We start from the raw sequence: 14,760 nt of genomic DNA, 5'->3' as shown, positions 1-14,760 counted from the left end.
AGATTTTACCCCACACTATTGCAAACTAAAACTTACCTAAATTGAGGAGTTCTATTTGAATATTCCATGTATTATAATTATCAAAGTCACAGCAGGGAAAAGGATGATATTATGCAAGGTTTTAATTAGCGCACACTAGCATACAAAGGAGTGTAATATTAGTTATGATTTAACTGCAAGGGCCAGGAGAAAACTGCCAATCCTGTTTAGAACTGTCTTGTTTTTTCCAAGCTGTTCCTTTTGCCTCTAAGAGATTTGTTCTGCTGACTTTTCCAGATTTACTGTCTCATTCTGAGAAAATTATGCTCTTTGAATAACCAGGCAGGTGTGATTGCAGTAAAAAATTCTATACAAAATGTGCTAGCTTTACAAGTAAGCCTCTGCCATCGCTTTAAATTTCTGAAGTAGCCACATTTTTGCCGATTTAAATTCCAGTGGAAGGTCTTTAAGCATTAATAATTTGTTCTTTACTATATCTGTTAAGTCAGCCTGTGCATGGATCCTTATGCTTCCTAGGTGCTGCCAGTGGGGTTTATTCCTCCCCACGTCTACTCCTCTGTTGCCAAACACTGCATGGGAATTGAGCAGGTTTTGGTTTAAATTAACCAGAATAGTGATGGATACTCTTTGTGAATTGATGTGAGGTCTGAAATTGTAACAGTCCTTAATGTATGCCTGACTTAAATTTCCAAATGCATTAAAATCTGATTGATTCTAATGCTTTTATCTTTCCTCAAAGTCCCTGGAAAATGCTAGCACAAAAAGAGAGGTATCTGGTTAAAAAACAAATAAAAACTACAGGTAGTGATTTTTTCTTAGCATTTTTTTGTGAAAATATCTTGGTCTTTAGTGTCAGGGCTGCTAGTTTAGCACATTTGCACAGTACTGCAAGACTCATCCCTTGCTCTTCTGGCTTATTGCCCCTTTCTCCCACTGCAAAAGCAATGGTTCTGCTTTGTGGTTATGCCAAATTTGCATATGGCATAAATCACTTTCACTTGTTATGATCAAAATAAAGCCGTGGGTAGACTGGCAGCAGCTGAACATGAAGGAATGTAGTGGTCAAAGCAGAAAGCCATAAAAATTTTGCTGGTGCAAGGCCACCATATTAATCTATATTTCATTGCATACTAAGAAGCCAGACACTATGGATACTGGTGCTTCCATAGAAGAATTCCATTTCTTGTTTTGCCTCGATGGCAATTTATGCTTAAAATCGTGGTCAGATTTTAACCAAGAAGCAATGCCAAGTTAAGTATGACCATCAACACTGGAAAAAGTCTGAAAAGCAAACAATGGATTTACATTAATTGAAAAAGAAATATTGTGGTATCAAAAGTCTTAATACTGTCATATTTCTTACTTTGTCTTGTCTCTTTCCTTGTATGATTTTTTTACCTTAAAGAAACAAGTCCTGCATATTTTCCATCGCAGCAGCTTCCTTTCTGTGGTTTGAGTAAGCAATCTTCTGGAACACACCTCTGGCATCAAGAGTGCAGTCCTATTGAGACACTGACAAAGTTGCAGTGTGTTGGTAGGATGCCTGATGTCCCTGTTCACTGAAGGGAACCACCAAGCTGGCTGCCACCAAGTTAGTATTCAGGCCCCATCATGACCTTTGGTGTCCATGCACTGGAGCTTTGCCTTCGCAGGAGAACCTCAAACGCACCATGCTACTTCATTGCACATAAGTCTCTAAGTTATCACTTCTGCTTCCTTTCTAGTTTCTTTAAACTAATATGACTGCCTAAACCGAAAAGCTACTGATACAGAAGGCAGCCTAAAAATCCTACAAAATCAAAGTATACAGTTGTGGATTGTCAGAGAAGGCATGAGAGAGGGTGCATGCTCACAGTGACAAGATGGTATTTTGCAGCCACTGCTTGGAAAAACTACCCAAAAAGCAGCCTCTATTAAAAAAAAACAAAACAAAAACAAAAACCACAAAAAATTATTCCCTGTCTGAATTTTCACTTCCTCAATTTCCTCTTTCATTTCTGCATAACATAATTATAGCAACTTAAAGGATGAAACAGCTGCTTGAGATACACCTGCACCTGTCAAAGGAAAGGGTTCACAGTTATGGTGGTTTTTCTTTCTTTCTTTCTTTCTTTCTTTCTTTCTTTCTTTCTTTTTTTTTTTTGACAATGAACAAGGATACTCAGGATATGGTTTCCATAGGAAATTTTTTTGCTCAATATATAAAACATTATGGGGTTTTCTGCAATACTTTAATTTTCTTAAATAAATAAGCCAACAAAATAAAGAGAAGAAAAGGAAAAAAGTGGGAATGGATTTTTTCCATTTTTTTAAATTTTTTTGTCTTCTTGCCATATTATATTATGTAGAAATTTGATAATGATCTTGTACCAGACCTATATTTTTTAAATACTTGAACTAATTCAAAGTATTTAACTAAAGAATTTAATTAATGCTTTAAGTATTTTCTGTTAAAGAAATTTTTATTCTTTCTATGTAATGTGTTAGATTCTTAAACAAATATATAGGTTGGTTTAAATATTTTTAGGATTTGTCATATATGTGGAATTAACAAGAATAGGAGTAATGTTTTGTAGTGGGCAGTCCAATGTACAGCTATTAAGTAGTGAGTTGCATGCTTAAGCTGTGTGGATCAATTTACCCGTTCAGATTTTGGCCAAGAGCACTGAAATTGCTCTAGCAGAGAAAGAGTTGGAATCCTTTTTACTCTTACAAGGTCTGGTTGATTATGTTCTTAAAAATCTAGAATGTTTTTAATTGAACTTCACTGAGGATATAAATAGAATGGTGAAGACTCCCCAATAAAGCCTGATAAAAATTTCATCTTTCCAGAATGACAAACAGGAAGGAAATTTCCATTATTCTAACTATAATTTTAGGACCTAATTTTTCCAGACTAACAAGAAAATTGATCTTATTTCTACTTTATCTCTTGTATTCCCAACCTAGAATTTACTTTGTACTCCTCTGAAATTAGCACCAGATTACACAAATCTCTGCATCTATCTATAGTATTAAAGGAAAATGTTTTTATGATTCCAGAACTATCTGCTACCTAATAAAATGAACAAACACTACCCAAGTACAGACAACCATCTGAGTCTGTAACAGTTGGTTCATATTTGCTTACTTATCATTTGGACAGCATTGCACAAAGAATGAATGAGAGCCAGACTTCATTGATTATTGTTGCTTCAGTCTAGCACTTTCCCTTATATTGATAAAAAGATCTGTACTTCAAAGTTTATGTTTTCCTGAATTTTCTTTAGACGTTGTAATTTGTTGGTTTAAATCTAAGTTTGGGGTTTTTGCTTTAGTTCTTATCTAAATTTTAAAATTACTGTTATTTTTTGATGAGCTTTCATAGTTACCAGGGAAGATTGGATTATTAAGGCAAAATTGCCTCAAACCCTCTGAAAATTTGGGCTTCAGAAACCACTAACCCACAGAAAGTTAATAGTGAAATCCATGCTATAATGGCTATTTTAAAAAACATGAAAACTCTTTTAGAAAAACTCAAAGTAAAATAAGAAATATGTGTGATTATCTTTTAAATATGTCCAAAAGAAGACAAAATCTAATAAGATTTATAATTGCTGAAACTGGATTTCCAATAGGAGTAATTTCTATTTGCTATAAAAATATGGAAATATGTAAAAATACTTGAAAATACAAACTATTGTAGAAAATAATAGAGGGAATATTTTTGAAAGTGTTGTAACAGACATGTACATTTGGTTTTTTATTTTTTTTTCAGAGTTGCCTCTTCTATTGATTCTGCACTGCAACAATGCTGGTATTTTAATCAGCTGATGAAACTTAGTATTAAACATCGATATGTACATGAGTATGGTGAACTAAGCATTACTGACAGAGATGGACCAGAAACACTTCAAAATCATTTAAAGCAAACATCCACTGGCTGCCTACAGGAAAATAACCTCTTTATCATGGGTGTGACAGAAAATAAACAGGTCTTGTTGGATCCTTCCAAAAGATGGATTGCTACTAGTGATATTCAGGGCACATTCATTAACTCCTCCATACCTGTGCACCAAAAGGAAAATAGAGATCAGATAATGAGGCAGAAGAACACTGAATCTTGTATTAATTACAGTGTGGAGAGCAAAGGCAACAATAACATGTCAGACCAACTCACATTGAAACAGTCAGTGATAGTCGCAAGTGATATGGGAAGAAATTTCCAGCACTTTGGGAATGATACAGAAAGGTAAGACAGATATCAGGTTGTTTTCAAGTCATTTATATAGATTGACAATGGAAGTGAGGATTTTTTGTTTAAAACCAAGACACAGAACTTGTCAGAGAATATATTTAAGCTTATTAGACAATAAAGCATTATATTCAAGTGTTGCACACTAGGCTTCCATATTAACAATTACAAATCCTTTGTGGTATTCTCCCGTTTGGTATATTAGGATATAGAAACTAGTGTAAGGTTTTTGTGCCAAAATTATTCATTAGACATTCAAGATTCATCTGCGTAAACTTTGCAGTCAGTACCATTTAGAAGGCAAGAGGAAAATTGATGAAATCTACAATCCTAATCCCTTGATTTAGGACAGTTTTCTGCTGTTGTGATGACTGAAGAGCTAATGGCCTGTCCTGCTTTTGGTACTCCTCCAACATACCTTAACCTACTTCTTAAAAATAGTCAGTTTCAAAAATAGATGTTTTGAGAACAGCATGAAAAGCAAACATGTCAGGTGTGCTTCTTTGAGCTGTTTAAGCTTATAGTAAATCAGAAACTTCTTAGTAGGTACTTAAGGCACTAAAAATTTGTCGTAAAATTTATGTTTAAGGAAGACCATGCAATTCACCTCTCTGCAAGCTGAAAGCAAGAATACATTAGTCTTATTGCATGAGATGAATACTTAAAAAATTTTGTGAACTAGTTAATTTAGTTTATCGTTAATTGGAATAAATTCTGTAAGCGTGTTTCTGGAGAGTTCTCTTCAAAACAGAATGCAAACCAGTTTTTGTATTTATCTTGACCTCTGAAGTGTGCTTTGGTTGGTTTTTTTGGGTTTTTTGGGTTTTTTTTTTGGTGACTAGTAGTCGTCTATTTAAATAAATGTACTACACAAGGAAAAAAATTATGTAAAGATTGGAAATTTAAATGTCTTTTCTTTAATACACTATCCAGTTGAAATGAATATTTTGTGGAGAAAAAAATTCCAATATAGAAAAGATAGTAAAGTTATAATGCAGACCTGCTATAATACTTTATCAATATGAATTATATACATATGTGAACATATATTTAGAAATCTGAATCACTGAACAGATCTAGTCTGTACTTTGTGCTTGTTAAAAAATGAGCAAACTAGAAAATGTACACATACAACCAGTAGTCAGAAGTCTTAAAGGATAAAGCCAGGCAAAAGATGAAATTGCACTTTCTGTGTTTTTCCTGTCTACTCCGTTGAAAATACCTGTCTCATTCGCTTTTCAGTATTTATCCCACCTTAGTGCTTGGTCTTTGTTTTTTGGGTTTTTTTTTTGTTTTTGTTTGTTTCGTTTTGTTTGGTTGGTTGGTTTGTTTCTGTTTATTTGGGTTGTTTGGGAGGGATTTAGGGTGGGTATTTTTGTTTTGGTTTTTCTTGGAGGTGGTTTGGGTTTTTAGGGGTTTTTTTGTTTTGTTTTGCTCTGTTTTTTACTATTATTATTATTATTATTATTATTATTATTTTTGTATAGTGAGTGGAAATAACTAGACCCCTCCAGTTGTTTATTCCGTCATTGCTACACCACTTCTGCTCCTAATCCTTCCTTTGAGGACTCCTCCTCTACTGTGACTATTGGTGGAGTAGAGCCCAGTGGAGATTAGTACTTAGATAATTGGATTTCAGAAGTTATGTGATGTGAATATTCTCTAGTGTTCCTGAACATATATGTCACATCTGGATTGTAATTTCTTGTTTAGTGGCGCAACTTTTCATTTGTCTCAAAGCACAGTGTTATGTTTTATGGTTAAAATTTGGCAGATATGATAATCCACTTGTATTGGTGAGGCTATGTGAGTCATAAATGTGTTTATTTCTCCATGAGACTACATATGGCAGCATGCTCGATCCAGTCTTTTTGGCGGCGTTACCATGCTCAAAGGAAAAATGACTGCAATAAAATGGAGAATCATCAGTTTGTAGAAACTTTGAGACAGAAACATGAAGCTGCCACAGTAATCCAGGTTGGTTTATGGTATTTTCTTATTTTGTAAGTTTAATCACAAAAATAAATCTTTCTCATTTTGTGTGTCGTCTTCTATTTTTGCTTATTATCTTATTAAGTTTATAATTAAACATTTTTGTTTTATTTAATCAGCATAAGATTGCTGTTTCTGAAACAGATACTGGTTTACAAAAAGCTTTATAGAAACATAAAAATATTTTCCCTTTTTTCACCATTTCCCTGAAATAATTTTTCTTGATTTAATTCTAATGTTATGTTTAAGAGATACTGTGCCCATGTTCTTACTTGGACCTGTCTATGCTATGAAACTGATAGATGCTGTGTAACTATTGTGTTGTGTCTGATATCTATGTGACTAAATAATCTTCCTGTCTCTTCTATCCTACCTATCCATTTCTTTCCTTCTCTTCCCCTCTCCAAAACCCAGGATTGCTTTATCTGTATTGTCCTTGGGAACAGACCATTGCCTAGGCTGTCCTGTGGTAGATAGTGAGCTAGTAAGAGTTGAACAGAATGGATTACTACGGCCAAGAGTTGAAGTCCGTATCTTGACTCTGTTCAGTTTGGTAACCAGTATTTGCCTGCCAAGTTGACAAGGTTAATGGGGTCATTTTCTACATTTTGAAGAAAGTAAACTCTGTCAATTTCATATTTCAAGTTAACTTGGAAACATTCCATAGAGTAAGTCTTATATACAAATTTCAAAAGTGGCAAGGTGATTTAGAAGCAAAAATTTGTTATTGGAGTAAAATGTGTAGCCAGCATATTAACAATCAATTTCCATAAACTTATTTAATCCATTTTTGAACTTACTTATGTATTTGACCTCTACTATATATTAAAGTGATGCATTTAACAAATCTACATAGGGATGAATATGTGATTCCTTTCATTTGTTTCAAACATGGTAATTCTCAAAATGTGTTTGAAAATAAAAGTAATTTATAATTACTTTTATCTTCTGTGCATATTACAGATTTTTGGATCTCACATGCATCCATCCTTACATCCACTTTTTTAAAATAAAATTTTAGCCTGTTTAGTCTCTTTTCACATTTCTCCATAATTGTCTTTAGCTTTTTGTTCATCTCTGAACCTTTACCACAATCTGTCACAATCTTATTGAAAGAAGCAACAAGAACTGAATTCCATAGACAGATATAGAATGAATTTGTACAGTAAGGAAGTTTTTATTTTGTTTCTTAAAAACTACTTCATGTGACTTTTCTTTTTGATCATGACTGAGCAGTGACATGGTGCTTTCATACATCTCTGTTAGCAGCTGCCTCACAATTCAGCCTTCTGCAAATATCATTAGGATTGCTTTTCTCTTTTGAATTTATAAGAACTAATTGTCTTTGTTGAATGTAATATATTTGTCACTTGATCACTCAGTAATATCAGGGTATTTTATCTGGATGCTTATGAAGGCTAGTAGGAAATGAAATTAAAATTATAAGAAATTATAAGAATTATAAATGAAATTATAAGAAAGCAGCTCTAAAACATTTAATCATTTTATAATAACCAGGAAATATGTGTGCAAGATAACAAAATTTTCAATAATTTATGTGGTTAGACAAACTTTTTCTAAAAATTAATAATCTAAATGTTAAGACAGAATATGAAATTTACCCTTTTTATTGTAGTGCCTTCATTGCAGCGCCATTAGAGGTGTACAACACCACTTCTTTTATGACAGTGAGAATATTTTATATGGAGTTTTAAACAGTGGGGCATCTTGAACTCTAATGATGTCAAATACTGATTTGGGGGGAAACTGCTGTCTTGTATGCAGTTTTCTTAATTCCATCTATCTCAATTTGATCTCTGAAGTGTTTTTGCTGGACATGATTCTATACTTGGCATGTGTTCCTAAGAACCTTGCTAGTTTTCTAGCACTTTAATTCCTAACGTACTCCTTTTCTTAGAGATTATTATGCTTACTGGTATATTTTTTCTAATAAAGATCTTAGACAGTTAAAAAAGGATAAATTACCTAAGTCAATTACATGAGATGTCCCCAAGAATTGCCATTTGTAAACCATAAGACATTTAGTATATCTGTATTTTTATTCTCAGTAATTTGAAAGTTGGCACTCAGGTTTTTCTTATGTAGCCTTTCCTTTCAGTTTATAATAGTCCCTGAAGGAATTGTCAAATAATTAATTAGTTGACCCAGGTTTGTAGTTGAGGGAGTTGCAGGATTCCTTTCTGCTTACTTGTGGAGAGCCTCTTGAGTACTCTGAGGTTTAGACATATGCTGGCATTTAATTTGTCTTGTAGTTTTAAATGTCACATAAAATTCAAAAAACAGATCATTGAGCTATTAAACAAAGGCCCAAGATGTTTTATCTTCCTAATGGGATAACATAGAGAATCTGGATTTGGGTTTGATCTATGGCTATGTATAACATGCTTTAAATTTTTTGTTTAGGCATTTTGGAAGGGTTTTCTTTTGCGAAAGAAACTGGCCAGTGCTCTTGCAGATGTTAAAAGTGATGAAGTGGAAGATGAATATGAAGAAATAAATGTGGATGCTTTCACACTTTCTGAAGTAAGCACAGTAATTAGCATAAAGTCTTCACTATTCTTCTTAAACAATCACATAGATGTTGGAAATAAAAAAAAAAGAAAGCACTACCAAGGCTGGAATTAATACACTGGATATCCAGAAATAAAGAAGCATTTCTTATCAATAGCTGTTTTAAATGTATTTGTCTTGGATTAACAGTTTCATGCTATTTGAGATGCTCTGGTACTTATTGTGCTATTAATGTCACACCCACTGTAGAATACCATGTATTTTAGAGATAAAGGGCAATCAAATGAGAATAAGGAAACAGTTCCTTTTGTTCCAAAATGTTTATACTTTTAGTATTTTAGTGAAAAAATATAATTTCACTCATATTTTAATGTGCATTTTCTTCATTTCCATGATAGAATGAGATCAATTTAGAAAATACTGCAACACTGAATGTCAGCTATTTCCAGTAAAAAGAACATATCCCCAAAGCAAAAGGTGAAGCAGGCTCCTTATCTTACGTGTAGTGTGCTAAAAAAATCAGAGGTTTAAATACAATAGTAAATTATGAAGAGAAGCATGGGTAAATCAGAAAAAAAAAAGCCACAGCCCACACTTACCAGCTCTGTTATACCTAATAATCAGAAATTGTTACTACTTACTTTTACAAGTTATATTGAGTTAGAAATGCTCTTTCAGTTTCAAAAGGATTGAAATTGGATGAGAAACTTCCATTGTAAGAACTAAAAGTGGGCTCCAGAGAAATTTGAGGAATAACTCGACATTCAGAACTGAATTTAACTGTATTTAGGTAAAAAATAAGAAATATCTATGGGCTCAATACTGCCTTTCAGTAAACAAGAAAAAACATCTTTAAAGAATTTTTATCTTTATAGCCTCAAAAGACAATCTCTATGGGAAGTTCTAGACCCAGTATACATATTAAATAGCAAGGCAGCTGTTGATGAGTCACCTATGTACTTGTCTGGAGAACTGCTTTCTCTAATTCTTCACATTCATTGGCTGCCTTTTTGGTGGTTTTTTTTTGGTTTTTGGTTTTTCTGGTTCTGCTTTTTTTTGTTTTGTTTGGTTTGGTTTGGGTTTTTCAGTACTTTCAGGTAAAGCAAAGAAACCTAACAGCAGTGTGGCCTTTTGAGACCTGAGGGGATATAACTAAGATTTTTTTTTCATGAACCCTTGTCTCTGAATGTGCTTATTCAGCTGCTGTGTCTTTGCAAGAGCCATTTATCAGTATTCCACTGTAATGTTGCAAAGGAGATTGATGCAATAGCCCTGCTACTGGCAGGATTAGGTCCCATTTATAATTAGATGTTTGGATGGATCATGGAGTTATGAAACCAAGTATGCTGTTGGTTGGTGCAGTGCATTTTATAATTCATCAGTCTTTGGTCATCTGATACCAGGATTCTTTTGCCAACTCCTCTCCATAGAAAATAGCTGGGCTTTCTATGAAGTTATTACCAATGAGATGATGACTTAGAGTAATTTTATTTTTTTCTTCTCCTTTTTAGCAACTATTTTAAGGTACATTTTCAGAATTACTGCTTTATTTAATAGCATGCAGAAGGTTTGATGCAGAAGTTCCAAGAATCATTTGGTAGGCAGGAAAAGTGTGTGTGTAAACATAGAGATCTGGCTTAAATTTTAGGATTTTTTTCATTTTAATTTGAAATACATATACAAAACCATTTCATTAGTTGATGTTCTCTGATCCCTGGCTTCTTTCTAAAATAATAAAAAGCAGAACGTTGAAGGTTTTGTTTCTTCACACAGGAAGGAAGTATCTGTTCATATGTTAAAGAAGGAAAATATCCTGTTTTGAATTACTCAGCCAGTAGGCCAGAGTTTTACACGCAGTAATTCAGCTGAGCCATTCTTGCTTCTCTCTGTCTGGCCCAAATAACCCTGTCATGTTTGGTTTTGGGGTTTTTTAATTGCTTAACTGAAAACTACACAGACAATTTTATTCCATCTTTCTGTCAGCAAGACCAATTGCGTTTGGACAGGTGTTCCTGAGGCAGGGAGAAAAGGAAGGGATAGAGAAGGCAAGAGAAAGAAACCCAGCTGATTTCAGAGAGATTTGTACTGTATTACCCTCTGGTCTTGCCACACTTTTTTTTTCTCCCCAAGTTTTTATTGAGTTTATCAGGAATGAAATAAAACATGGATTTAGGGAGAAATTCTCAGGAAGTGTTTAGGTTCAGATGATGACAGGTCAACCATGAGGTGGCATTTGAATTTGCACAGCAGGCTCAAAGGTTGAACTGTGGACTGATGTCAAATAAGTTACTCAAGCCCTTAGCTTCTTGTGATGAAAAATATAACAACATCTGTTTTCTACAGAGCAGTGTATATGATAAATTTAAAATGTATATGTCTGTGAAGGTCTATTTTTTAGTGAATGAATATTTCAATGTTCAACATTGATCATTGTAACAAGAATTATTTGCAATATTTGTCTTTTCTTTTTATTTTTTAAGTGCGTGTGTTGTCTCTGCTGAAGAGTTGATTTTGAAAAATGTGCGGCGTAAATTTACTGGCCATATACTCTGTGTAGTCCAGACCAGCTACTCAGTACTAGGTTATCTGTTTCCATGTGTCTGTAGCTGTTTCATTCTCTGCAGTTGGGTAATACCAAATCATGTGGACTTCCTACTTCTGGAGAAACAAGCAACAGAAACTTGGAACAGTCCTATTCCTCCCTTTCTGGTCTCAGTGTTTTATAGCAAAGTGCTGAAGCAGAGCCAAATAATGACACATGGTATCAGTGGCTATCTGTTGTGTCTCAAACAAGTGTGTAGGGAGGAGTACATATTGCTGGGATAAGAGATCCCATATGCTAGGGTTTGAAGGAAGAGAAAAATATTTGGATACCATTTTGTACTGCAGATTTCAGTGATGTAGGGTACGTGAAATGAGAGATAAGGGCAAAAAAACCTTTCCTTATTGGAAACTGATACAAATGTCTTAGGTCTTGTCTAAAAGCTTTTTAAATAGTTCACTATTTTGTGTTGTGGTGGTTTAGGTTTTTCTTATACTGTTATATAGGTTTCAGTCATTATGATTTTTTCAGTGCTATCTAACATTCTACAAAATCACTACTGAGTGAGCACCTGTCTAAACCATTTGTAAATATCATAATGCAATAAGTCATTAGGCATCAGTCGTCACAAAAAAATGTTTAGTATCTTCATTATAAACTCAGTGTTCCATGGTAGGTGAGGCTTGGGGGAAACCCTAGTCTTTGATAAAGATCTTCACTTCATTTATGCCCATCGAACAATAGTATATTTTTAGTACAAGTTAAACACCATATCACATGGGAAATGGATTGCATGTGATTGGGTAGAGGAACGGGCTTTATCTTTCTAACAATAGCATGAATACTTGTCACTTCACCCAAACCCTTGCTGATACCTTCTTGTTTTCATATCAGCTCCCATACATTGCCAAAGCCATTCAGAGGCAATTGATGGCAGTAGTGTTTTGTGTCTAATTGTGCAATGTCAAACAGGCTATGCCAGACAACATGAAAGATCTGGCCAACAGATGTTTCACAAAGTATGAGCTTGGTATTTAGTGATATCTTCACATCTTTCATGTGGACTTCGGAGAATTCCAGCCTACATGCTCCAGAAGGCTGATCTTAAGGCAACCTTTCATCAGCAGTCCATCCATGTAGCAAATGATCAAGGCAGAGCTCACTTTACCTCTGGTGGATAATATCTGACAGCACATTTGCTTGACACAACTCCTACTTCTGTATGATCTAAATATCAGTTTTTATTGTTTTCTTGAATGTAAATATGATGGGAGCCAAATGCAAAAGTCTAAACTTGCTAAAACAGAGTGTTGTTCTTTTTCTGAGCTTGATTATGTAGATTTTTAAAATTCCATTCTTTTTGACAGCTTTTGAAATGATTGTTCAGGAGTTTCCTTCTTTTTTTTTTTTTTTTTTTTGCATATCCACACTTAGACACATAGCTATTCCTAATTTTTGCTTGTCTTCCACAGCATGTAGGTAGCAGTTTTATTTTTCTTTTGTCTCATTTTCTGAAGAGTGGGAAGAGTAAGAACTAGCTCATCTGTGATAACTCTTAATAAGTAAACAGCAATTAGAAAAATAATTTCCTCATGTCTCCAATCTTTAATTTCTTATCATATGTCCAAACTAGACCCATATGATGTGCTTTGTTTTGTTTTCTGATAATCCTCCATAATGTGGTTTGTCTCAAACTGGAGCTTATGATTGTGAGCTTGTGACAGTGATTGCTGTTTTCTGGCTAGTGCCAGGAAATAAGTGTAGCCCATGGATTAGAAGGTCCCCATAACATTTCTTGTATCTTGACACTCTTGTGTATGTCTAACTCCTGTAATTGCTTATAAATGTCAGATTGTGTGCTGCAAAGAATATGATCCTTTTTTCATCAAATTTCACATAAAGTTACTGTGTTTTAGAAAAGCAAAAAAGTGTCTATTGAAAATTTCACTAGATCCGTATCCTTCTTTTAAAAAGGAGGAAAAAACTCTCTCCTAAGCAATATATTGGAGGATCAATCTGTTTTCCATTAGTGTTTATCAATAATTGCTTGATGTGTTCCTATTGCTTTGGCTGCTGTGTTAGTCGATTGCATGCCTTTCTTAGTCTGTGCCATCTGCAGATGCATAAAACTTCTACCTTTTTCAGCAGTGCTACTTCTCTAATTTTCTAGTTGTCTCAGATATTCTGGGCTTAGAAGTAGTTTGTTGCAGTCAGTACCTGAAAAAATAAACACAGCCATAGCTACTAAAGGCTGTTGCTAACACTCCATCTTCACAGCTCATGCAGGATGTGCTCTGGTTGCTTTCTGGCCTTCCAGCATGATATGTCAGTTCTGCCTACCACCTGAAATGCTGTTAATTTTTAAACAAAACCTGTCTTCGTCACTTGTCTCTATCCAGTTCTTGATTAAATATCCAGATTCAAACAAATACTTCCCAAAGGAAAGCCTACTAGTTATGCATGGAACAACAGATATCATGTGGAACCTATATGTTGCAAATGATGTAGTATTTTTCTAAATTATGTTTAACATCTATGACATACCAAAGAATAGAGATATCATTAATTATAATTGTCTTTCTAAAGACAAACATCAAAATTGAATAATCAAGGCAAGCAATGGAAAAATGTAAGTGAAAAAAAGCTTTAGTTCTTTGAAGTTTCTACTCATTATTGTAGCCTCAAAGCCAAAAGTGTCATTATAAATAGAAGCAATAATACAGGCATAAGTTCTTCTCAATGAGTACATCTCTATCTGGAGCCTCTTGATTGCTGAGCTAAGGATCTCTTATCATTGAATGTCTTCCCTAAGTTCTTTAATTTTTGTGTAATGTTGAAACGGATATTTTGGTATAGATATAGGTTGTGTTTAAAATATCTAGTTAAATGTCTGATATGTAGCATGTCCACATACATTGATTTCCATTAAAAAAGATTTTTAATGGTCCCTATTTACAAATTTCTCAAGCTAACCTATTTAATTTGTCGGTACTCTGTGAAAAGAAACCATTGATTCAGTGAATATTGTTACTGAGTTAAATTGCAGTTCTTATGGAGGAACCAAAGAGGAATGCGAGATGTCAGCTTCTGTGATCCTCTACACTTAAATCTCTGCAAGTCTCATTGCCTGGAGCTTGAAATCCTTTGGGTTTAGAAGAAAACAGATGTTGTCCAATTGCAGCACAGCTTAACTCCCCTAAACATATGCAAGTCCAAGGGAATAGATGCAATGCATCCAAGGGATTGAACAAGCTGCCTGATATCATTTTGAGATTACTTTATCATCTTTGAAACATCACAGCAACTGGAGTGGTTACTGGTGACTGGAAAAGAGCAGAGATTACACTCATCTTCAGAAAATTTAAGAAGTTCCAGGGAACGAGAAGCCATTAACAATATCTCACTTTCTAGGAATGCTTGGAGTAAATACATTCAGAAACCATTTCTAAGCCCATGAAAG

The 14,760-nt window shown here is 34.2% G+C and overlaps 1 protein-coding gene across 4 annotated transcripts in view; it reads left to right on the top strand.

Annotated features, from left to right (window-relative positions):
- Positions 1-14,760, top strand: part of LRRIQ1 (leucine rich repeats and IQ motif containing 1) — a 104,500-nt gene that overhangs the window by 30,056 nt on the left and 59,684 nt on the right. For all 4 annotated transcript variants that reach the window (XM_033058868.1, XM_033058867.1, XM_033058866.1 and 1 more), the window contains exons 16-18: positions 3,758-4,231; positions 6,073-6,211; positions 8,651-8,770. In XM_033058868.1, coding sequence (XP_032914759.1) covers positions 3,758-4,231; positions 6,073-6,211; positions 8,651-8,770 — 733 coding nt within the window. The remainder of the gene's footprint in view (positions 1-3,757; positions 4,232-6,072; positions 6,212-8,650; positions 8,771-14,760) is intronic.

This window comes from Catharus ustulatus, chromosome 4 (genome assembly GCF_009819885.2).
Source record: "Catharus ustulatus isolate bCatUst1 chromosome 4, bCatUst1.pri.v2, whole genome shotgun sequence".
NCBI lineage: Eukaryota > Metazoa > Chordata > Aves > Passeriformes > Turdidae > Catharus > Catharus ustulatus.
Note: the sequence above shows the minus strand (reverse complement) of the source record. Positions and strands in the feature narration are given on the sequence as shown.